The 23,050-nt window shown below is 37.5% G+C and overlaps 1 protein-coding gene across 5 annotated transcripts in view; it reads left to right on the top strand.

Annotated features, from left to right (window-relative positions):
- CDC42BPB (CDC42 binding protein kinase beta) overlaps positions 1 to 23,050 on the top strand; it is a 94,198-nt gene that overhangs the window by 53,575 nt on the left and 17,573 nt on the right. For 3 of the 5 annotated variants that reach the window (XR_014693844.1, XM_084521774.1, XM_084521771.1), the window contains exons 8-26: positions 580 to 828; positions 2,241 to 2,320; positions 3,330 to 3,496; positions 3,599 to 3,718; positions 5,745 to 5,878; positions 7,561 to 7,803; positions 9,316 to 9,426; positions 9,889 to 10,133; positions 10,309 to 10,414; positions 11,016 to 11,140; positions 12,024 to 12,129; positions 13,620 to 13,768; positions 14,249 to 14,343; positions 14,431 to 14,510; positions 17,145 to 17,234; positions 17,653 to 17,742; positions 18,151 to 18,256; positions 20,651 to 20,787; positions 21,370 to 21,509. Coding sequence is in view for 4 of the 5 variants with exons in the window: in XM_084521774.1 (XP_084377900.1) it covers positions 580 to 828; positions 2,241 to 2,320; positions 3,330 to 3,496; positions 3,599 to 3,718; positions 5,745 to 5,878; positions 7,561 to 7,803; positions 9,316 to 9,426; positions 9,889 to 10,133; positions 10,309 to 10,414; positions 11,016 to 11,140; positions 12,024 to 12,129; positions 13,620 to 13,768; positions 14,249 to 14,343; positions 14,431 to 14,510; positions 17,145 to 17,234; positions 17,653 to 17,742; positions 18,151 to 18,256; positions 20,651 to 20,787; positions 21,370 to 21,509 (2,573 nt within the window). In the remaining variant the exon portion in view is untranslated. The remainder of the gene's footprint in view (positions 1 to 579; positions 829 to 2,240; positions 2,321 to 3,329; positions 3,497 to 3,598; positions 3,719 to 5,744; positions 5,879 to 7,560; positions 7,804 to 9,315; positions 9,427 to 9,888; positions 10,134 to 10,308; positions 10,415 to 11,015; positions 11,141 to 12,023; positions 12,130 to 13,619; positions 13,769 to 14,248; positions 14,344 to 14,430; positions 14,511 to 17,144; positions 17,235 to 17,652; positions 17,743 to 18,150; positions 18,257 to 20,650; positions 20,788 to 21,369; positions 21,510 to 23,050) is intronic. The other 2 variants (XM_084521772.1, XM_084521773.1) reach the window with 2 other exon arrangements.

Here is a 23,050-nt window from a genome sequence, read left to right as displayed (position 1 = left end):
ATAGGAAAATTATAGTAATATTAGTAATTATATTTTGATATATAGTAGTTAGATTTTGATAGGGAAAATGTATAAATTAGAAAAATACATCTTTAATTATAACAGTGTTTTGTGGGGGATTGACTAACATTGTGGGTTATTAAGAGCTGAAATAAATAAAATCTCAAGGAGTAGACCTTCATCAGATCAGTGGATCTATGACTAAGAATACCACTGAGTGCATGCCATTATAGCATGATCTTTAATGTACTGTAGTGTGTCAAAACATCTGTCCGGCTTCCAAAAAAGGTTTGCTTTTCATAAGAGTTACTGTACTCACAATTAGTTTCAAACAGATCTGTGTGAAAGGAATCAAGAAGTGATTACTTGCCCTCAAAATCCATTTTAAGACAACAAGTCTATCACTGAATGTATTGTACTGTGCTCTGCTGCTGCTGCTCCCTGGGACTAGAACAATGCTGCCTATTTGTTTCCAATTTTGTTGGAGTAATTTAGCACTTTCTTTTTGAAATCACTGTTGAAATCTATGGAATGGATTCATTTTAAAATTTCTCAATTTTTTTTTTTTTTTTTTTTCAGGAAAGATTTCAGTTTCCATCCCACGTTACAGATGTATCTGAAGAAGCAAAAGATCTTATTCAGCGACTTATCTGCAGCAGAGAACGTAGACTGGGACAGAATGGAATAGAGGATTTTAAGTCTCATGCATTTTTTGAAGGACTTAATTGGGACAACATCCGAAACCTAGAAGCACCTTATATTCCAGAAGTTAGCAGTCCATCTGACACCTCAAACTTTGATGTGGATGATGATGTTTTAAGAAATCCAGTGAGTCTTTTATTTTAATATTACTACTGCAAGTATGCAACTTTGCTGCACTGCAACTTTGCTGCACTGTTTTAGGGATATGGTTTCGTGGGGACTGCTAGCGTTAGGTCAGAGGTTGGACTCGATGATCTTGAGGTCTCTTCCAACCTAGAAATTCTGTGATTCTGTAAGTGAGAACTTGATTTCAAAATTGATGCGTGCCTTTTGTTTGTTTGTAATTTTTTAAGTAAAAGGAGCAAATAGAGAGTATGTTAATAAGCTGTGCGAATGAAATAAGATTTCTTCTTATTATTTTGTTCTAAATTCTAAAAAGCCATGAGACAGATTCCTGAGTCTAGCAAATTTAGTTGTACTTTCTTATGGATATGCACTGTGGTACAATCTTACAGGAACAGGTAGTATTCTTATTGCAGTCGTAATGACATCAATGGGCAAATGAAGATCCACAAGCAGGAATGCTCTGAGAAACTTCAGAAGAATGAAACCCCACTAAACTGTTGTTATTTATATCAGAACTGACCCAGTTTGTCAAGTGTTACCATTAAGAAAAGAAGCTCACAATTTCTGAAAACCCAGAATGACAAAGGGTTGATTTTTTTTTTTCATGTTTGGAATGACTTATTCAATGCTAAAACAAGAAAAATAGCACGGTCAGTCAAAATGAAAAGACTTAGGCAGGAAAAAAAAAATTACCTTTACAAGAATTTTGAATTTATTTATTTAAAATTATTGTGTTTTATTTGTTATCAACTATGAATAACATCTGTCTTCAAATAAGTATATATTCTTCATGCAGCTTGTAATAGCAGCAGCCCAGGTGAGAGAACTCGGATTGCTGCTACTTAAGTCACTTAAGAACCAGGCGGCTGTTTGGGTGTGGGGGCATTGGTGTTCTGCTCCTTCATTTCCATTGTGTTAGTAGTTTACGAACTCCTATCAGGAAGTGTAGGGAGTTTTCATGGCAATTTGTTCATCAGCTTGCATTCCAAAAAATGAAGAGCTTTTTTGGCTTGGTTTTTGATTACCTGGCTAGCAGTAACAAGAACACTAAAGAAAACAGCATGCATTTTCATGCCAGGTCACTTTTAATTAGGAACTTGGAAGTTTCGGGTTTTCTTTTAATGGTTGTATTGTGCTTTGAACTTGTTGAAATGCTTCCCTTTCAAGTGCCAGTTCACAAAAAGGAGGCTCCTAAATTCAGGTCATTATATTAAGTGACCTAATCTGAAATAAAGTTCATACAAGGACAATGGAAGGCTATGCAGTGAAGCAGAATTGCCAATTGTGAATTGGTGTCCTCTAAGAAAAGGCTTTCCATCAGCTGTTTTTTCTAAACTATTACGACTAAATCAAATAGCTTTAGTTCTGCATGGGTTCTCTTTTGGGTTTTCATGCCTGTTGTTTTTATGCAGGAAGTGGTGCCACCAAGTTCTCATACAGGCTTCTCTGGATTGCATTTACCATTTGTTGGGTTTACATACACAACTGATAGGTAAGCAAAGGACATGTTGTTCATTAAACTTGTTTCCCAAATACAGCTAATTCTAGGAAGATGTCATTTTTATAAACAAGTAGAAAGATTGATGTCTGTGTGTCAGTGGATTAAATCTTTATCCCATTTTTTTCATGTGAACGTGTTTTGATTATGCTTGCCAAGATTAAATGCTTCTGTATTTAATTTCCATTATTTGAAACAAATGAAATTTAAGGGACTAGATTTGTCACGTTAGGTGGGTATAAACTTGCTTTTCCTGCCTTAAGAGGCTAAAAGCAAGTTCTTGTCCATGTTGTGTGTCTGCCAGAAACAATTCAGGATTAGTTTATTGCTCATAAGCCTTGTTGACAGGCAAAGTTAATATACCTTAGTGTTACTCTAATTCAGGTTCCTGATTTTCAGATGGTTCTGAGCACAGACAAAGCTAGCTCACTTTGCCAATCTTTGAAATGGAAGTAAGCCTCCATCTGTCTTCAGAGATCCCTCAAATACATACTTGTGCCTCTGTGTGGTTATTCTGTCCTTTTTGTTATTCCCTTGTTTCCATTTGCTGAGATTTATCTCCACGATACTGTTGCAGAAAGGACCCAGTGCACTCATCTTTTTCAGGGTAAAATCACATGGCTTAACTAAATCTATCCAACTTCTGGCTTTCTTTCTCAGCTGTTTCAGTGCAGGTACACATTCCATTCTGCTTCCTTTGCTGTCAGGCAGTAACTTTTGACAGAGGGAGTTAATGTTTTTAATCATTCAAGCAGTTTGTAAAGTGAACATAAATCAGCATCATTAAGGTCCTGAATGCAAGTATCTTAATTCTACACCAGCATACACAGTAGCTAGGGAGTAATCACTGTATCTACCCTGACTGTTATCTCAACAGTAACGACTACTGTGCTAATTGTTCTTGTAAATTTAAGGTGCATATTTGGTGGAATCCCAGCGTGTCGCTGCTGTAGACTACTGTGAGTATTTATTAGAATATTCTAACTTAGGTATTTGTTTTCAGCTCTTTATCTGACAGAGGCACTTTAAAGAGTGCAATGCAATCTGACACTGTAACCAAAGACGTGGATGTACAGCGTGACTTAAAGAACACTTCACAAATAGAGGGTTATGAAAAGAAAATAAGGAAATTAGAGCAAGAAAAGCAGGATTTGAACCGAAAACTGCAAGGTTAGTCGCTTACATTTCTTTGGGTTCTTAGTTCTTCTCATTAGGAAGAATTGGAATGTATTTTATTGAATAACTTTTTTTCCTTCCTTTCTGGATTTTAAGAATCTACGCAGACAATGCAGAGCCTCCAAGGTCCAGTGTGTGTTACAGTAAATACGAACCGTGATAAGGAAATAAAAAAATTAAATGAAGAAATTGAACGGTTGAAGAACAAATTAACAGGTAAGACTCTAGCATGATTAGTGGCAATTATAGCAAGGCAGCTTAATGTTAACAGTAGTAGCAAAATACATCCTTTGGTTTTGCAATAATTACAATTAATGTTATTGAGGTATTTAAAAAAAAAAAAAGTTTTAAAGCCTTGTTCAAAACTAAGAGGCATTTCCGTTTTTCTAGGCAAGCACTTAACTTTTTCTTCCACTTCCTTATCCTGACAGCATATGCTAGTGTGGGGAGTCTAGAGTACAATGTTAATTGCCATAAAAAACTTGGGAGATCCTGTTCCCTTTCTTTTTTGGGGGTATATTTTTGGAACAGTTTTACTGGAGGCATATGTAAGAGAGAACAGGGATAAAAGATTAGCTGCCCTTTAGTAACATCGGAGGATAGGTTGGGGTAGGGGGTTATATGATAATTCACATCTAAATGTTTCTGAGCTCCTGCTCCCTTTGTGTTTCTGTCTGGTGATGCATCAATTAGGAAGTGTTGCACAAAAACAAATACTGGCATCTGTCCTGAGAGAAGGCTGACTCATCCCTATCACTGAAAATCTGTTGCTTGACAATGCTATTAGTTTATGCATACAAACCTCCTGTTAGTGTCTGATTTTTAAGAGGGAATCAGTCATAAACTAAATGGTAGTTTTGAATCCTGATGACTTGGCTGCGAGGTTTATAGGGGCCTGTATTATCTAGTGAGGGAGTTCAGATGCCAAGTTGCTGATGCCCAAAACCTCCAACTGTTGTCTTCCATTCAGGAGGACTTGGGTTTTTTTTCTTTTCTTTTTTTTTTTTTATCGGTCTTTTTTTTTTTTTCTTGCTTCAAATTCCTAATACAATCTTAATTCATTATCTTGTTTTGTGTGTCAGTTCATTGTCTATCACAACTGATAGTTTTTCTTACAGTTTGGCAATATATAACACCCTTTGTAAGTACATCTGCTGTGAAATCAGTGTTGCTGAGTGCTACCCCTTCACCCCCCCCCCCCTCCCACCCCCCCCAAAAAAAAAAAAAGCACCATCAAAAATCTATTCTTATGTATTCTGTAGTAGGTTTGTCAAAATGGTTAGATTAAGGTGCCGCTTCTGCAAATGGGTTAGATTTATCCCGTTCTTCAGCCTATTGTGTGCTGTTATATACTGAAAACTAGCAGTGCAGTCTGGTTTAAAAAGAAATAGCATTGGTTCATGCAGAGTGGGAGGGAGTTTAGCACAGCTTTTGTCCTAAAATGAGAAAATTAAAATTACTTTAATCATTACAGCAGTGCTTGGGATCTCTGAATAGGTAGGTCTAATTTCCTGTTCTGCCACAGACATCAATGAAACTTGAGTGATACAGTTATTCCCTGTGCAATTTCTTATTTATTTGTTTAAAAGAAGTAGTAATTAAAACCAAATGGAGAATGGCAGTTCAATTTCTTACCAGCTCTAAGACTGAGCAGAAATATAAAAAGGTGGTTAGTCTTCTGTGTGTAAAGGTGATAATTTCAAACCAAATTTGTTTTTTGGGTTGTTTTTTTTTTTTTGAGACTAAAGGGAGAACTGCCAGGAGAATATACTGGTAGGAATATGGACAGTTTACGTCTTGAATCTGCCTCATGCAGGATGGTATTGCCTTCCCAGATTGTTAGCTCTTATCTACTCTAGGAAATAAATAGTCCTTTCCTGTCTTGCTGGATGCACTAATAACTGTAGTCTTACTTGTCATACAATGAAAACTATTTAGGAGACAAATTACTAGGACTGGAATTCCAACAACTGAAAAAAAAAACACAAAAAACTCTCTGCTAAGGCTTTTTCACCTCAAGAGATAAGTCTTCGGGTGGTGTGATTTTGTGTTTGTTTTTTGTTGATTTTGATATGCTGAGAAAATTAAGTGGAGCTGTCAATGCACTGAAATTACCTTAAGCTGTCTAAAAATGGAATGGAGAATTTAATTTTCCAAGCAAAGTTATGCCATTTATTTAAGTAATGTTTCTTACTTGGTATAAATTTAGGACCAGTTGTCTTTATTATGTATTACTCTGCAGATATAAGTAAGCTGGAAGGGCAGCTTGCAGACGCAGTGGCTTTTCGGCAAGAACACGAAGACTCTATACATAAGTTGAAAGGACTGGAAAAACAGTGCAGAGTACTGCGGCAAGAAAAGGAGGACCTTCATAAGGTGAATATGGTTAGAAATGGTCACATAAAATAGTTCTAGAACAATTTTATTTTGATTGCTGTTTCAGCATTTGGAATGTTGCTTTTCAAAATATATTGAGATGTTAGTGAGCCCGTTAATCTCGTTAGCAATACAGTTGTTTTCCCAGGTGGCACACTTTTTGAAAGGTGACTGACATCTTACTAATTTTAAGTGTGTTCTGTTAGATGGGAAGACCACCTTTTAGTACTGACTTGTTCACTATGTTTATATCTTGGAAGACAACTGCAGATTACATCCCCAGGTAGTGACAGAAAAGCTAACAGACTGTATAATCACAAAGCTCAATAGGATTTGGTTCGCCCAAGAAATATATATGTTAAGTTTGAAACTGCTTGGGGATGGGAGGGAATTTTCTAAAGAATGGCTTTAGTTTAACTATTTTTTTTTTTTCAAGATACTTCAATATACCCAGGAGTTAAATTCACAGATTTATGGCTTGTTGTCAGTTATATAGATGCTGAAATATATGAACGAGTAAACAGAGCTAAGTCACTATGCCAGCTTGAGCCCACTTATTCTTTATAATACCAAAAGGTTAATTACTGCTTGAGGATGACTTTCATATCATTGCTAAGTATACTTACTGTTGTGTAAATTACACTTTTATTTGCTTCCTAAAATGTAACAGAATGCTATGTTAGGTCACCAAAATACTTTACAGTAAAGTAAATAGGAGCTTTGCATATACTACCTACTGCTTTCAATAAAGCCAAAAAAAAAATAGCTACCTGCGTTCAAATATCTGTTTTTTAAAAGATAGATTAGCCATATTGCTCATGTGGCATTAGGTGGACCAAAAATAATCCATGGGTCAAAATTTAAGGGGCTTTTGTCCACTGGAATTTAACAGCCTCTCCTCTGTTTGTTACCAGTGGTCAGAGTTGTTTTCCGGAGTATATGAGTAGCAGAGAAGGCAAATCTCTATGCCTCCTGGTTTGTCTACATGCCTTTTTGGAGGTTAATGAATGCTTCTGCAAGACTCTGCTAATGGCAATTTTTTTAATGTCTCCTGGCCTGTGTACATTTCTTCTGTTGTCTAGTTCCATGCTTTTTTTTCACTGGCAAATGATTTTATGTAAAGCATTTAATTTGTATTTTAATCTTGTTAACTTATGTTAACTATTAGCTGTAAAAAGAAGCTTTTATACTTTCAATTAAAGTATTAGAGCTTCACAGTTTGTTCTGAGGAATCTTCCTCAGTTTTCTTAAGAACTTCACAAGATTTTCTGTAGCAGCTCAGTGCTGGTAACTGTTTGACAGTTCCCCTGAATGTGTCGTCTGCTAAAACGTTCCTTTGAGAAATATTACTATTGTGCAGGTACATGGTGGTAATCTGAAATTACATTTCTTAGCGTTGAGAGGGGCTTGTGAAGTGAGATTTGTATCAAAGACTTGTGGAATAGCAAAGGTCCTCTTGGAACTGCCATCCTAGAAGCAGAATAATTGCTGTCCTGGTATGCTATTGCAGCTGTCTAGCCAGAAGAAATTTGTGTAAATTAACTATTAGCAATCATATTTAGAAGTTATCTGAGAGGCTTGAATTTTCAAGTCATGCTTTATGTAGGTTCACTTCCTTTCTTCTTGGAAAGAATACATAGAACTCAATTATTTTTTTTTATGTATGTATTTATTTAAACCAGCAACTTGTAGAAACCTCAGAGAGATTAAAGACACAATCCAAAGAACTGAGGGATGCCCACCAACAGAGAAAGCTAGCAGTTCAGGAATTCTCTGAGCTCAGCGAGAGGATGGGAGACTTGCGGTCGCAAAAGCAGAAGCTGTCCCGGCAACTTCGCGACAAAGAGGAGGAGGTGGAAGTGAGCATGCAGAAAATTGATGCTATGCGACAGGACATCCGTAAATTGGAGAAAATCAGAAAAGAGGTAGCTTGATTAAAATTGCTAAGAATAACATTTTCACCTGCTGCTTGTCTGGGATCTCATCTGTGATTGTATTGAGAAATCAGAATCATAAACAGGAATTTACTTTGTCTATAAGAAATTGCCCTGGTAACTCTTCCATATCACTTCACTGCAGTTCACAAATTTGATTCTTGCAGGCTTCAAGTCATAGTCAGCTTGAAACCTAGAAAGCTTAATGCCTTGATGGACTTTGTTGGAGTATTCTGACTCCCTTTTCCTTTTTTTTCAGATGATTTTTTCTTGAGCTTAAAGAAAGAAAGGTGATACAGCCTACATAAATTTTTCCTTACTCTTTAAGTCAATATAGAGAGTAGCTGGGTAATAACTTGCTTACAAGTAAATTTCTGATTACTATTCTAGGCAATTTATGGTTTTAAATAAGATGAAATGGATAACTGGATAACTAGAAGAATGCATAAGAAACAACTATCATGGTTAACGTAGTGTTTTGATCACTTAAAAACACTCCAATTTTACATGTTCTGTGAGTGAACTTCTGAAAAGGAACGTGAGTTTTCTAAACACTACTAGAAATTTACAAGCAAATTAAAGGGCAGACTATGAAAATGAAGTAAGAGGTGAAGTTTCTCAGACCTACCTGTGAATAAGAAGTGGTACTTAACCAGAAAAGGCATAGGGCTGCAGCACCATATTTGAAGCTGCATTCTGCCCTTCTGTCTAGAGCCTATTCAAGTGTTGTTGCTTATTCAGTTAAATGTTTCCGTGAAGGTCTTGATAATGTCTTTGTTCTTGGAAGTTCCTCTGTCCTCCCTTTCCTAACATATGTATCAATCTATTCAGAACGTAATCTGTAAGTTTGTTATCTTGGTATACAATTCTACATACAGCACTTTTAAAAACAACTTTCTTAGTTGAGTTTGAGTGCAGAAAAACAGATTTTATTCTGCCTTGGCTGCATAGTTGCCACTAAATTGTCTTTCTGATACAATAAGCTTTTTGAAGTGGATAAATGGATGATCAAGCTTATTTTGTTCCATAATTGCAAGGTACAAGTGCTCAGTGTTCATATTTGAAGTATTTGACAATAATTTGGCTCAAAGGTCAAGATTTTAAACTCTACTGCCTTAGGAGATACTGAAGCATGGAGCTAATCTGTAAATGTGGGAGACTTTTTTTTTTCCCCACAACCTCAGTGACTTTCGACTGCTGTTTCCTTCTCTTAACATTGCTGGAAGCTGTGCAGTTATCCCTCCATATATTTGGTGTGGTTTATATCAGTACAAAAAGCCATTTCGAAGTAGTTCCACTTCGAGACAGACAGATGCCTGGATCACTGAAAACAAAACATGACGTTCTGAAATCATTGTTATAGTGGTGTAATGTAAGATACAAATAAGAAAAAATTGCTGTTTTCAGGGCCCCTGAAAGTTCATTCCTACATGGAGATGAAATGAATGATACAGATAGCAGTATGTTGTGTTGAAATGACTTAAAATTATTTTGATTTTATAGCTAGAAGCCCAGCTTGAAGAAGTTGCAGCAGAAGCATCAAAAGAACGCAAACTTCGTGAACACAGTGAGGCCTTCTCCAAACAACTGGAAAATGAACTGGAAGCTCTGAAGGTTACTTAAGGGCTTGGGAGGGATGGGACATTTTACTCGTTAAACAGGAGTTGCAATGTTTTTACTCCAACTGTTGATACCCATGGGACACTTTAAAAGAAACTACAGCATTACTAGAAACCTGACCTGCCTAACCTAATTAGATTTATTTTTTTTATTGAAATACTTTAATATTGTTTAATATCTTGTTAATGTCTTCAAAATGTCCAGTTCTTAAAAATTCTAAGCAGCTATTAAACCAACATGGTATAAATTTATCTCTGCAGCAGCATTTAATCTCTTAGGGTCATGAAAGCAGAGCAGTTGCTTAGGGGGTTAAATGCTTGAAGAACCTTTTAAACCTCTCAGACCCCAAGCAAAATTTTTCCCAAGTGCTACAAATTGGATAGTTCTAATCAAAATAATGGTCCTAAAATATAAAGATCGTAGTCTTTTCCTGATGGTTTCTCTCCTTCTCTTCAGCTGAAGCAGGGAGGCCGGGCAGCAGGTGCCACACTAGAACATCAGCAGGAGCTTTCGAAAATGAAGTCTGAGTTGGAAAAGAAAATCTTATTTTATGAAGAGGAGTTGGTCCGGCGAGAAGCATCACACGTTTTAGAAGTAAAAAATGTGAAGAAGGAAGTACATGATTCAGAGAGCCATCAGCTTGCACTGCAGAAAGAGATCATGATATTAAAGGATAAATTAGAGAAAACAAAACGAGAGAGGTATGTTTTGGGATGGGATTGGTTAATTGAGGATTTCTTTTTTGCATGTACTATATTGCATGGGTAACTGTAGAGGATGGTATTTCACCTTAATTCTGTTTATTCCTCTCTGAAAATCCCTGTCTACGGGTTCAGCAGTGTTACAGTATACGTTTCTATTTCTTGTTGTCTTTAGGCACAGTGAAATGGAGGAAGCAGTAGGAACAATGAAGGAGAAATACGAGCGTGAAAGATCTATGCTTTTGGAAGATAACAAGAAGCTAACAACAGAAAATGAGAGGGTAATTATTTTAGGAAACACTTAAGCAAAATATAATTCTCGCTTTGCTACTTTCTGATGTTGAAAGTGTACTTATTGATCACAACGGGATCGGTAAATGTTCAGGCAATATCTTGAGTAAAACGAATGTGGTTCTGGCCATATAAATGTCAGGGATCTGGATAAATAGTAGCTTTGTTCTTTGCAGAATTGATTCACGCAACTCAGAGGGCACCAAGAAGTGGGCACTTCCAATTTCTGTTAGGGCTTCACGTAGAGGGAGACATTTACTGCCTGCCTCTCTAATGGCTTACAGTTAAGCTTTATTCCTCACAACAGCCTCTATGCTTTTTTGTTTGTTTTGTTGTTTTTTTCCCCTCTCCTTTGTTTTGGATTGTTTTGTGTGAACTGGCAATGTGCTCTTCTGTGCTCAGGAGTTAGTCTCCAGTTCTACAAAAGAAAAAACAAAGAAAAACTATTTCCTGTTCTTTGGTCTGTGTTAGAACTTCCACATAGCCCAGCACAGTGTTATTTGTTCAGATTTTGTATGTGTGTAGACATACACATATGAAAAAAATGTGAAACTGACATAAGCCACAGGTGAAATTAATGTTTTGTTTCAGCTTTGCTCCTTTGTGGACAAATTAACAGCACAGAACAGGCAGCTAGAAGATGAGCTCCAAGACCTAGCAGCAAAGAAGGAGTCTGTTGCTCACTGGGAAGCTCAGATTGCAGAAATTATTCAATGGTATGTACTGCTTAGAGATCCAGATGGCCACTTTCAACTTTTGAAGTATTGATTGGGCTTTTTTATGTTTTGCCAGGCACTTTCTGTGTGTCTGATCAACAAAAGTGTGGTGCTTCTGAGTGATGATGATGCTGTTTCTCTTTTTGCTTTGCAATATAGCTGAGTACATTTAAAGCATTTAGTCTTAAACTTCTGAGTGAAATTGTCAGATACTATTTAGTGCAAGATACAAATTTTGATAAGCCTTATCATGAAGATGATTATGATTTAAAAGGTCCATGATAACATATAGAACCCCACTAGCTGTACAACACAAGCATTTGCATTTAATTCACAGGTCAGTCTTTGCCTCTTATTTTCTGAGTTAACAAAATGTATGCAAGTGTTTTCAGCATGCAAGACCATCAGGTCATCTGTACGTGTCTTCTGCTGGATGAAGTTGAATGTAGTAGCCTGGGCTTTGGAGAACAGTGATTTTTAATGAGATGAATTACTAATTGCTGGCTAATACTTGTGTGGAGTGGCATTTCAGCTACTGAGAGGAGAGGGGCAAGGTGCAGAGAATCATAGGGTACACATACTTGCCCTTCCAGTTGTTAAAGGAGGACTTAATGGTAGCCACTATAAAAAATGAGCAAGTGATATGCAGATAATTTTCCAAAGAATAACACTGAATCTCTGCAGAACTCTCCATGATAACAGGAGGAAAGCTTCAGTTTCCCTGGCAACTGCCACAATCAAGAGAATTGGATACAAAAAAAAACTAAAGCAGGCCATCTGAGCTGTATTCAGTTTTTCTGCTGGGAAAGTTTTTCCTAAAGTTTTTTTTGTTGCTGTGAACCATCAAACAGTTCACTAACAATTTTTTGTAATTGCACAATAGGGTAAGTGATGAGAAGGATGCTCGTGGCTATCTCCAAGCATTAGCTTCCAAGATGACAGAAGAACTAGAATCTTTGAGAAGTTCCAGTCTGGGCTCACGAACACTGGTAAGAAAATAGCAAGCATTTGGGCTGTTCTGGGTATGTCTAAGCAGCTGTGTTTTTGGTGTCAGCTACATTCTCATCAGTATCTGTTCATAACCAGAATTTGTTTCTAATGAATCCTCTGCTCTCCTAGTGAGTTATTAGTTTTATCTATTTCTTTTGAAATCAATTTGGGTCATATAATCAGAAGCTGATAATCACAGCAGTGCATCTGCTATCACAAACTGCTTTACACAGTAGAGAAGAAACAATAAACCCTTAAAGGGGAGTGTGGAAGTGTACTTCACTTCATTAGATGCAAGTAAATATTTTTAATTGCCATTACAGTGAGATTAAAAGTACTTTATTTTGTACAATTATTTTTGTATAAATTTTAACAGGTTAGTATTGTTACAAACTAGTGACATGAGAGATTGTAGCTTTATGTACACTAAGACCTGCCATAGTTTTTTTCCCACATAGTAGTAAAAAGGCTTCCCAAAATTCTGTAAAAAAGAAGAGAGGTGAAGTCCTCATAAAGCATGGTTTCAAAGAGAAAACTGTTTTGCCTTGGCAGGCATTAAATACCTGCAAAGCCACTTGCAGCTAGGCTCAGAAGCCCACGTTCCTAAGCAATGTCAGTCAGCACAGTCAAACTGCCATGCAAAAAGTCAATTTGCTGCTGGTTTATATAGATAAAAGTTACTTGTCGCTTCCAAACGTGATTAAGAGAAAACAAGAGAAGATTGACTTCTTATGAACTTTGCCTACATCTTAGAGAGACGATCATTATGTTGATAGGTTTAATAGGAAGAAAGATTGGATCAAATGCAGTTGGCCCAGAATAAAGAATGCTTTCTGTTCTTTGTATTACAACTGGTTTTGTAACTTCAGCAGAACCTGATCTAAGGTAATTATTTCTTAACGTAAAAAGTGGCTCTCATTTTCATGAGTGTTGCTTGCAATTTCATGTGTGGCTAGAGAGAATATCCATTAGAAAACAGTGAAAATGTTGTCTGCATTGAAAAATGCTTGGAAAAGCTTGGAAAATTAGCTTGTGGTGGAGAGGAATTGCATAGTGTATGCAGAAGCATAGTGTATGCTACTTAACAAGCGTGTGAACTGTTTAGGTGAATGTTCTAGATTTTTAGAACCCAGGTTATTTCACTTTCTTCACTTTTTTGCTACTCATTATGTTTTAGGTTAGTGTGTTTGACATTAACTATTTACATTTATATCAAATTTGAAAGCCCAGTATGTTACAGTATGTCACCATGCAAGTTCTATACTGTTTTTAGTATAACCAAAACTAGCCATTGTCAGTGAGTTCTCTATTTGACAGTCACAGTTGCTGATACACCGTTTTGATTTCAAGTATGTTGCTTTGGTGGCTTAATTGTTAAAATAAAAAAAAATCATTTCTTAATTTTTGTGAAATAAAATCTGACTATTGATTGATTTACATGTATCAGAAATAGTGTTCATAATTAATATTCAATAACTTATTGCAACAGGATCCACTTTGGAAAGTGCGGCGCAGTCAGAAGTTGGATATGTCAGCGAGGCTGGAATTACAGTCTGCCCTAGATGCCGAAATTCGTGCCAAACAACTAGTTCAAGAGGAGCTACGAAAAGTGAAAGATGCAAACATATCTTTTGAAAGGTAATGAGGGCTTTGGTTCTGTTTGAGTTTTTATACACTGCTCTAGACTGCTGGTTAGGATAGTTACAACTTTTTTCCAATAACCCCCTTGTGCCTGGAATTTGGACTTTGCCAGAAAGATCCTACTCTACAGACTGCACGTTTCTTACATAGTCAATTATGGCTAAGAGCTATTTTTTTGTAGACTAACTGGAGAGCAGACATATTCTTGGGAAGAAAAGACCAAACTAGTATTAGAATAATTTTGTTTGGCAAATATCTGCAGTGTTAACAGGAATCTTAAGTGCAGTCTTCACTATCCAGCCACATACTGAGGTGCCTTACTAGTGAGATGAGGAAGGGAGAAATAAAATTAGAATAAAAGAAAAATATTTAGCCCTTCATGCACCTCCAAAAATGGTGTTTCTTAAAACTCTGAGACTGACATTTCTCCGTTTGAAATGTTTGAGATTGTATTTTGATCACATTTTGTTGCTGTAGTAAATTAAAGGAATCGGAAGCAAAGAACCGGGAACTGTTGGAAGAGATGGAAGGCTTAAGGAAAAAAATAGAAGAAAAATACAGAACAGATTCAGGTAATTAAAGTTACTGTATTTCAACAGAATTCTAACACAGCCTGTGGTGTTGCATTTTAGCTAAGTCTGTTATGTTTTGGGTTTTAGGTCTTAAACTTCCAGACTTCCAAGATTCCATTTTTGAATATTTCAACACATCTCCTCTTGCACGTGATCTGACTTTCAGAGTGAGTTATTACACAAATTAACTACAAAAATGTGATAGCAGAGTTATATTTTTATTACCGAAAAGTAACCCTTGGGCTCTCCATGGCAAATTTGTATCTGGCCTATTAGCCAAATTAGTGGGACGTAGAATTGGATGTCCAGTAGGTGTTGGATTGATTGGCATTTTGAAGAGAAGCTAGCACCTTTGGGAAATACTCCCAAAAGTTCTCATTGATTATTTCTTATTCTACTTTCTTTCTTTGTTAATCTCAACCCTTCAGCTGGAAAATACACGTTCAGGTTGTTTTGGAAGGGCTGGCACACCCTATTGCAAATAAGGGATTAAGCGCTTTACTGTTGGAAAATACTAGTTAATATAAAGAAAAGTATTCACTCAGTTCAAAGGGCATTTAAACAGATATGTAAAATTGTTGGCTCCAGTTCTTAATGGGGTGGTTAGAGTAGAAGGGACTGGAAAGAAAATCAGAGGACCCACAGATGTTGGTATTGTAAGTGTACTGTGACACACCCTCTGATCCTTAGAAAACTAATCATACAAATTGCAGCTCCAACTGGGTGTTTCACTTAGAAAAGTTTGTGCATTCCCTGAGGAAGCAGCTGTTAGATGCAGCATTGAATCACATTTCCTTACTTCATGAACTCTTGATCCTTGAGGATTTTCTGGGATTTTTTTTCTTCAAAACACATGGATAGCTCAGGGTAAAACCAAGAGCTGGAACTGGAAAGAATAATCTGTTATGTTTATGGAGCTGAGTCAAAGGGGCTGAGGTTAAAACCTCATCAGTCTGGTTAGATACTCTATCTGAAATGTGTGCTTTCTGGTCTCTTTTCAAATTGTTATTGGTGCCAAAAAAGAAAGCTTAAGAACATGCTGTGGTATTTGCATATGCATACTTCGTGTATGCACTGTTCCCAGTTACAAAACATCCACGCTGGCTTTCTTGCTGAAGCAGCAAGATGAGCTATGTGGATGAGGTGGAAGGAGAGAGAAAAACATATACTACTGTCTGGATAATAGCTTTTATCTACAAATCTTAATAGTTCAAAACATTGTTTTAAAAAGCACCAAATACTCTTCAAATAGTAACATGTACAGTATCAAGCCCATAACTAATCAAGATTCCATTCTACAGATCCAGCAATAAATACATAGTCTGTGAGAACACAGGTGGCATTTTCTGATGAATTGCATTAAAATTCCTGATACTGTATTTAGTGATAGCCACCAACAGTTTTTTCACATGTACACATAAAGATAATGTCATATGATCTGGGTTCATTTAGTTTGAATGAATATCATTGGCCCATATAAAACATTTTATTTAGCTAGCCTACTAATATTCCATCTGAAGTTTTTCTGTGGGTGATAAGTGATCGTTTTTATCCCTCATATCTGTTACAACAAAGGATTCTGTTTCTTCTTCGTCTACATCTTCTCTGCTAGCCTTTTGGGAAGAAGTAAGTTCTTGCTGGTAGTTTTGTCTCCTTATTTTGTTGTGATCTCTCATAGTAAAAATGGCCTTCTAAAACTAGACATTTTGCTTCATTAGTCTCTCTATAACTTAATCCACTAAATAGTGCTAGCTTAGTTTTCTTTTAATACCTTTCTACAGGCTTGTTATTTTAGATTCTGTCTATATGACTAAAGCTAAATCATGCCTTGCATTTTTAAATTGTTCATATTACATAATGGTATAATTTGATCTTCATGGCCCAGCCCTACCAATCAATTCATAACAAAAAAAAAAAAAAAAACAAACAAACAACAAATATCTGAATCTATTTAGTGAGCTAACTGAATTCGAGCCATCTTCCTGTCGAAACTGGCTGGGAAGTGAGTGATTCATTACTCATTGCCTTTAGTGCTAATTACATCATTTAGGTGAAGTCTAATCTGATGTTTGTTAATCATGATTTTCACGATGTCCTCAGAGTACAGTAATACTGCTTCCACACCCAGCTTCTTCAGCTGTGGAATTGTAGCATGCTTCCCCCTTGTGCTGGCAATTAGTAGTTGCTAATGTAAGTGTGAAATTAAAGCTTGTAATGGATGCTAGTGTTAAATTCGAGCGAAATGTAAGACAATATGATTAAGACAACATGGTTATTTTTGATGATAGAGGTGATAATAAAATTAGTGCTCATTTTGGAAAAAAAATAATTTTAAAGATTTATGGTGTTACATGAAGAATTTTTCTTGTGGTGGAATTGGCAGCTGCTGTCTGCCAGAAAAATCCTAGGGTGGTACCAAGCTAGCAAGAGAAAATGAGCTATTTTATGGATTATTGCCAAGCTTCTCAGACATCATTCCATACCCTCATGCAAGAGGATGGACATAGTCTTTCTGGGAAGAGAAGGCTGTTACAGGATTTATGCTGCCTACTACTGGGTTTTGCATTTCAGTGCTTCCAGCTTTACAGCTTTTCCATCAGGTGGCAGGGTTTGTTGTAAGGAAAGGTTTTTTTCAGAGTGGAAAGTTGTTAGATGTATGCATACAGAAATGAATATTTTCTCGATTTATTTTTACAGTGAGCTGTTCATTGTAGCTACCCTGAAATTCTAAGCTGTTGGCATGAGAACACTTCATCTACTCTGTGGTATCTAATTTATCATGTTTGATGTCACTTTTGCAGACCAGCTCTATTAGTGAGCAGGAAACGCAGGGTCCCAAATCAGAAGTTTCACCATCTACTTCAGTTGTAACTGCAGAGCAACAACAAGAAGTAAGGGAACCATTATTTTACCCTGAAGAGTAATTCAGTAGAAAGTCTCTGTCTTGTTCATTATAAATATATATTGCAGCATTTGTTTTGAAGAGGCAGAATTGAATGTTGTTTATGTGTAACTTGTCAGTGTTAATTGCATCTGCTTTGAGGGGTTGCAAATGAAACCTTTCTGTTGGCTCTGTGTATGTTGATGTACCTCATTTTCATATGTTTTCTGTAATGCTGCTTGTTTGTTAGTGTGCAGGCTTTCCTGTGAGTGCTTTAAAACACAATCTGTTTCTGCTAAATCAGAATGGCAATGTGTATGACAATTAAATTTCCAATAATTTTTGAAAAAAAAAAAATCAGAAAACGATAAGCTTTGCCACCCCAAGATTAAAACAAATTCTTGAAGCCTCGTTTTGCTCAATTACAGTTTTTTGTGATTCAGGAACCAATTCGGCTTCAGAGGATGCCTGCAGCTCCTTCCCCCACCATTCAATCCATTTCTCTAGCTGTACCAAAGGTAGGGGGACTGTACTAACCTTATTCTGAAGAACTAAGGAAAATTACCATTTATAAATTAGCCATCCGTGTTTGTCCTGTTTGGGTTTGTCATATGTTGTTTCTTTGTTAGGTCTCTGGTTTTACTCAAATGTTACCAAATGCAAGCTGAAGGGGTTTAATTTGTCAAAAGGGGTGACAGAAAAAATACTTGGTTGTAGGATTTGTTTTTAGTGTCTTCTGCAATTTAAAATAATAAATACTGCTGTTTTCTTGCAGCACCTTTTTACAAGCTGCAATTATTTAAAAGCCCAAGTTTTATAACATGCGCTCTGATACATTGGAGGGTGGAGGGTGAATGGAGGTGCTTGCATTATCTAAGTACAGAAGTTGAACTGTTTTTCTTGTTTGTCCTGAATGTATCTTTCAGCCTAAAGCTCACCAGCTCAGTATCAAGTCATTCACAAGCCCTACTCAGTGTAGTCATTGCACCTCTCTCATGGTGGGATTAGTTCGACAAGGTTATGCCTGTGACGGTGAGTCAGTTAAACTTCCTGCTTTTTCTGCAAGTTGTCCACCCAGCCCCACAAAGTTATCCCCAAACACTAATGTATTTTAAGGCAGTCCTTGGAGAAGGAGTGAAAGAGAGGGGGTGGCTATCACTGAATGGTTCTCTTTTTATTTCCTTTTCTTCTTTTTCTCCTTTTCTTTCTTTTACCATGGTCAAAAAATTAGCTTAAGCTCTCACGGTTCCCTTTCTGTCAATCCTGCTACCATTAGTGATATTGTAGTGTGAGTTGAGCAGGGAGGTGGGAGTGTTTTCTGTCTGTATAGTGAAGCACAAAGATAACAGGGTTGCTGTGGTAATGTATGAGTCCTGATCGTAACCCCTGTGTGTTGGGAAGAGCTTTTGCTAAGCTTTTTGGTCTATAGCCAGCCTTACTGTCCATTAGGTTTATTTAAAGTGCTTTCTCTGATGCCTGTGTCACTATTGAGTTCCATGTTTGAGTATATGGGGGTATTGTTACATGAAAATGCTTCTCTGTATCACGATGAGACACAGGAAGTCGGTGAGAATTCCACATATCTGTTCAAAACACTATAAATAGTTTAATTGTATTTCTCTCCCCAGCTTTGTTCTTGCTATGACACCCTCTCCACTGACACTTCCAGCATCATACTCAGATTGTATCATCTGCCCTTAGGTGCTTCTTTCCTGGCAGGTCTTCGGGCAGTTCTTCCCCAGAAGCACCTACTGCTCTGCCAGCACTTGCCCTGGGGCTGCGTTTTCTCTCCTGCTGACAGTACTGAACTCTTATTTTGCACTTTTTCCTTCTTTTTTTCCCCCCCTTAGTGTATCTATCAATTTCATTCTTCTATTCTCGTGTGTTTTCATTAAGCAGTGCATCATTAGTTTCTCGTTTGCCTCCCCTACTCCAGATCTTGATAGCTACAGAAAAAACTAGAATCACCTTGACATAAGAATAGAGATGACTCCATCAGAACAAAACTTGCCATGTTCCATTCCCAATCACTTGCTTTTCCCACTTCCTCCTCTTCTCTGTTGCTGGAGAGTGCAGTAAAATACAGTTGTACTTTCAGAGCCTGTGGACCTGACTACATCACGTAGATTTTCCCTTTTCTTCAACTAGTGTGCCTTGGCTTGCACAGTCCCAGTAATTATAATGCCTCCTGAGAGAGCTGAATTTATTATCTGGTCATGGGCAGCACCTACAGAGCTTTGTGTGCATGACATTATGGTAACCCTTGGAAGGCAGTGCTCCCTCTGGGAGCAGGCTGCATCTCAAAGAACAAGCCAAGCAGCCTGCCCTGCCCTGGGCTACCTGCTCTCCTGGCTATTCTGAGTGGCATCATGAGCAGGTTTGCAGGCCAGTCTGGCTCCTGCAGATGCATGCTGTTTCCAGCTGCCATATTTTTCTGGACTCCTCTGAGCCTTGGTAAATACAGAACTAGAAGTGCACGGGGTATTTGACACACTCACTTCTGAGAATGTGGTTGGGAGGAAGCATAGAGCAGATAACAGTGCCATGCTGCTGTCCTCATGCCTCCCACGCCTACAGGGAGAAACACAGTGGATGGGTCAAAACTTCCAAAATCTCTGTAGAAAGATCTGGCCTGTGAACTGTGGGTCAGGTGCCTTCCTGTAACATGTTACCTCATCCCACAGTTCTGGAAGTCTGTCTTAAGTGAAGTGTCATATATGCTGGGCTTTATGTAGTCCTTCCAGATGAGATACTGTATAAGCGAGTCCGTTGTCCCTTGCTGGTGCACCACAAAGTGGTGTCAATGGTAAGAAAGGACGCAAGATTAGTGTAGGATACATTTGCTTCTTATTTGAACTCTGAAATGTATACATGCCCCGTTCATCATACAGTATATTTCTGCTTTGTTATACATTCAAGGCTGTTGCCTGTGTTTAATTCTTTAACGCTTTCTATTTTTTGTCAATTTAGTTGTACTTTTTGTATCAGTAGACTCTCTTGCATAATTACATCCTATTAAACACCTACTATGCTTACCTTGTCTCTTACCGCTGTCTAATAATTTTTATTCCTCCCTTTATTAATATATATTCTCTTCTGCAATTGGGTTGGTTGCTTCTTAGCACCACTGGGGCTGACCAACTCCTTTTCCTGCTGGAAAATGCTTTTATAAGTGGCATTGAGGTGTGGAGTCACTTCCTACTCAGGGAAGCATCAGGTTTAAAAGGGCACATAAAAGCACCGTGGAGAGTCTCCTACAATATCTAGGTGTGCTCACTCCTTTAGCATAGTGGGCTCCTGCTATGTTTGACTGGCAATTTCAGTGTAATTAATTAATTTGCTGCTTGTAAGGGTAGACTATGTTAATCTCCTGTTATGATTCACTCATACATGCATTTCACTGTGGATTTTCTCTTTTGTACTTAGTGTGTTCATTTGCATGCCATGTTTCCTGCAAGGATAGCGCGCCTCAGGTCTGCCCTATACCCCCTGAGCAAGCCAAAAGGCCTCTTGGAGTAGATGTGCAAAGAGGAATAGGAACTGCCTATAAAGGTTATGTCAAGGTAACAGCCTTTTTGGTCTTGGGGAAGAGAACAATACTACACTTAGGCAGCTTGGAACCTCTAAGTATGTTTAAATGTATCTCCTAAACTGGGCTAAAGCCTTAAGGCTTTATGTGCCATCTTTGTAACTTACTTAACATTAGTTGCATTAGATGTGGGAAAAAAAAAAAGTTGATTTTATTACAGGAGCTAAAGGTTAGTAGCTAAAATGTTCTTAAGTCCCAGGGGGGTGTAGGGAGAAGGAATTTTAAGGAAAAATTTCTGCCAGAGTTGATGTAAACATAACATAAAAGCAAAACTGCCCTACCATTTTGGCATTTGTGTAATACACAGGCCACATTGTTTATCCTAAAGCTACATAATGTATTTATTAAACTGTAACAGAGGATGTTTGAGCTTAAGGGAAAAAAAAATGATTGCTTGATTATTTGATTTTTTCACTCCATTTTGAAGGGCAAGTAAAATGTGTTCAGTTTCCATTGATCAAAGTGTGGGCTTTTTGAAATGTCCCTGCTTTCTGTGTATACTGCATGTGCTTACCTTTAATAAACAAGTACCTATTTATTATGTATTTGTACACAGGTTCCAAAGCCTACAGGAGTTAAGAAGGGGTGGCAGAGGGCTTATGCAGTTGTTTGTGACTGTAAACTCTTCCTATATGATGTGCCTGAAGGAAAATCCACCCAGCCTGGAGTTGTTGCAAGTCAAGTCCTGGATCTCAGGTTTGTGTTTTTCTGATAGGGTAGAAACCTTCTGTATTTTTTTCTCTGACAAGATTATTTATTTATGGTATGCAATAAATTTTTGGATCATAAGAGCTCTGGTCTGAGGAAACTCTATGTTCTGAGTATAGACACCAGCTAAATTTAGGCTGTAAGAATTGGCTCAGCAACAGTAAGTCACTTAAGTGCTTTATAAGAAGTCACTTGTACGGGCACTAATACTTACAGTATTAGCATGCTTCCTCCTAGAATTCCATATTTCCAAATGGGAAACAAGTAAGCTTTGGTGGATTGGTTCTTCCCCTGCACTCAGACCTAAACAGTGAGTCACAGATCGTCCCATAGTCAGTAATTTCATGAACAATAGAAAAGCTGAAGCAGCCTGCAGAAAGCATCAATTAATTTGTAATGCAAGTGGCTCTGACCCTGCCTTCTCACAGGAGTCATTTTTTCATGGTGAGCCATTTGTAACACTGAACACTGCCTACAAAAGATCTGAGGCTTGCATTCATCAGAGTAACAAAGTTTTTAAATTTTAATTTACAGAAATATTAAGTATATTACCTTGTATTACAACACACTCTCTCTCTGATTATGAAGTTTACATTCATAAGCACATTGATATTTTTTTTTCAGACAGCAGTACCATGGGGTTGCAGCAGTACTGCTGTTCTGTTCTGTTTCCACGTTTATTCTCTGAGAACTGTCAGTGTCAGTTCTCTGACATGCTGGCGGCAGGAGCAGAAGTGTGGATCTACTGAAAATAACAGCGTTCACATCAGTACATTGCTTGAAGCAACTCAGCCAGATATTATACCAACTGTCCTGTGCTTTATCTGTTTATCGTAGCTGCCTCTTTGAGGCTGTCTTCTGAAGGTCCTTAGATGTTTTAACAGACGCTAAGTACCACGACTAGGAATTCTAGCATGGGCAAGTTTCAGGCATTAGTGTCATCTTTGCAATAAAATTGGCAATTATGGTGATCAACTTGGTCAAATGCACTTTAAAAGGGCTTGTGTAGACAAGCTCTCTGGGGTGGAGCACTCTGAAATGCAAAAGTTGTTCTGTTGTCTGTTTATTTTACTGTAATAGAGAATAAAATCTAGCTGTTTTGAAAATCCTTATTTGAATCCCACAAACTATAATTATGTTGCCAAGAGCTTTTTATGTGATTTTTCTCTTTTTCCAAAGGCCCCTCTCTTGCTACACATTGAGGTATGAATTATTCATTTCTAATGTGGCTGCTGGGCTGGAGGAGCAATATTCTTGCTGCTAATTGTAGAGTAGGTGTGGTCGGTAAACCAAAACTACCCAAGGCCAGCCCGCTTCACTTCAGGTGGACTGAGTTACACGTACTGAGTGCTGTAGAATCATAACTAAAGCTTGCAAGTTGTTTAGGTTGAGGACAGTTATAGCATAACAAAGCAGTGCTCCCAGTTGTGACCTCTGTGCAGTGTTGAGAGATTGCCTACTATTGAAACAGTTGTGATGCCAGTTAGATTTTGCTGAATATAGTCAATGTGTGCATGTATGTGATGCTC

The sequence above is a fragment of the Aythya ferina genome (assembly GCF_964211825.1).
Source record: "Aythya ferina genome assembly, chromosome: 5".
Classification (NCBI taxonomy): Eukaryota; Metazoa; Chordata; class Aves; order Anseriformes; family Anatidae; genus Aythya; species Aythya ferina.
This window is presented reverse-complemented; position numbering and strand designations above follow the sequence as displayed.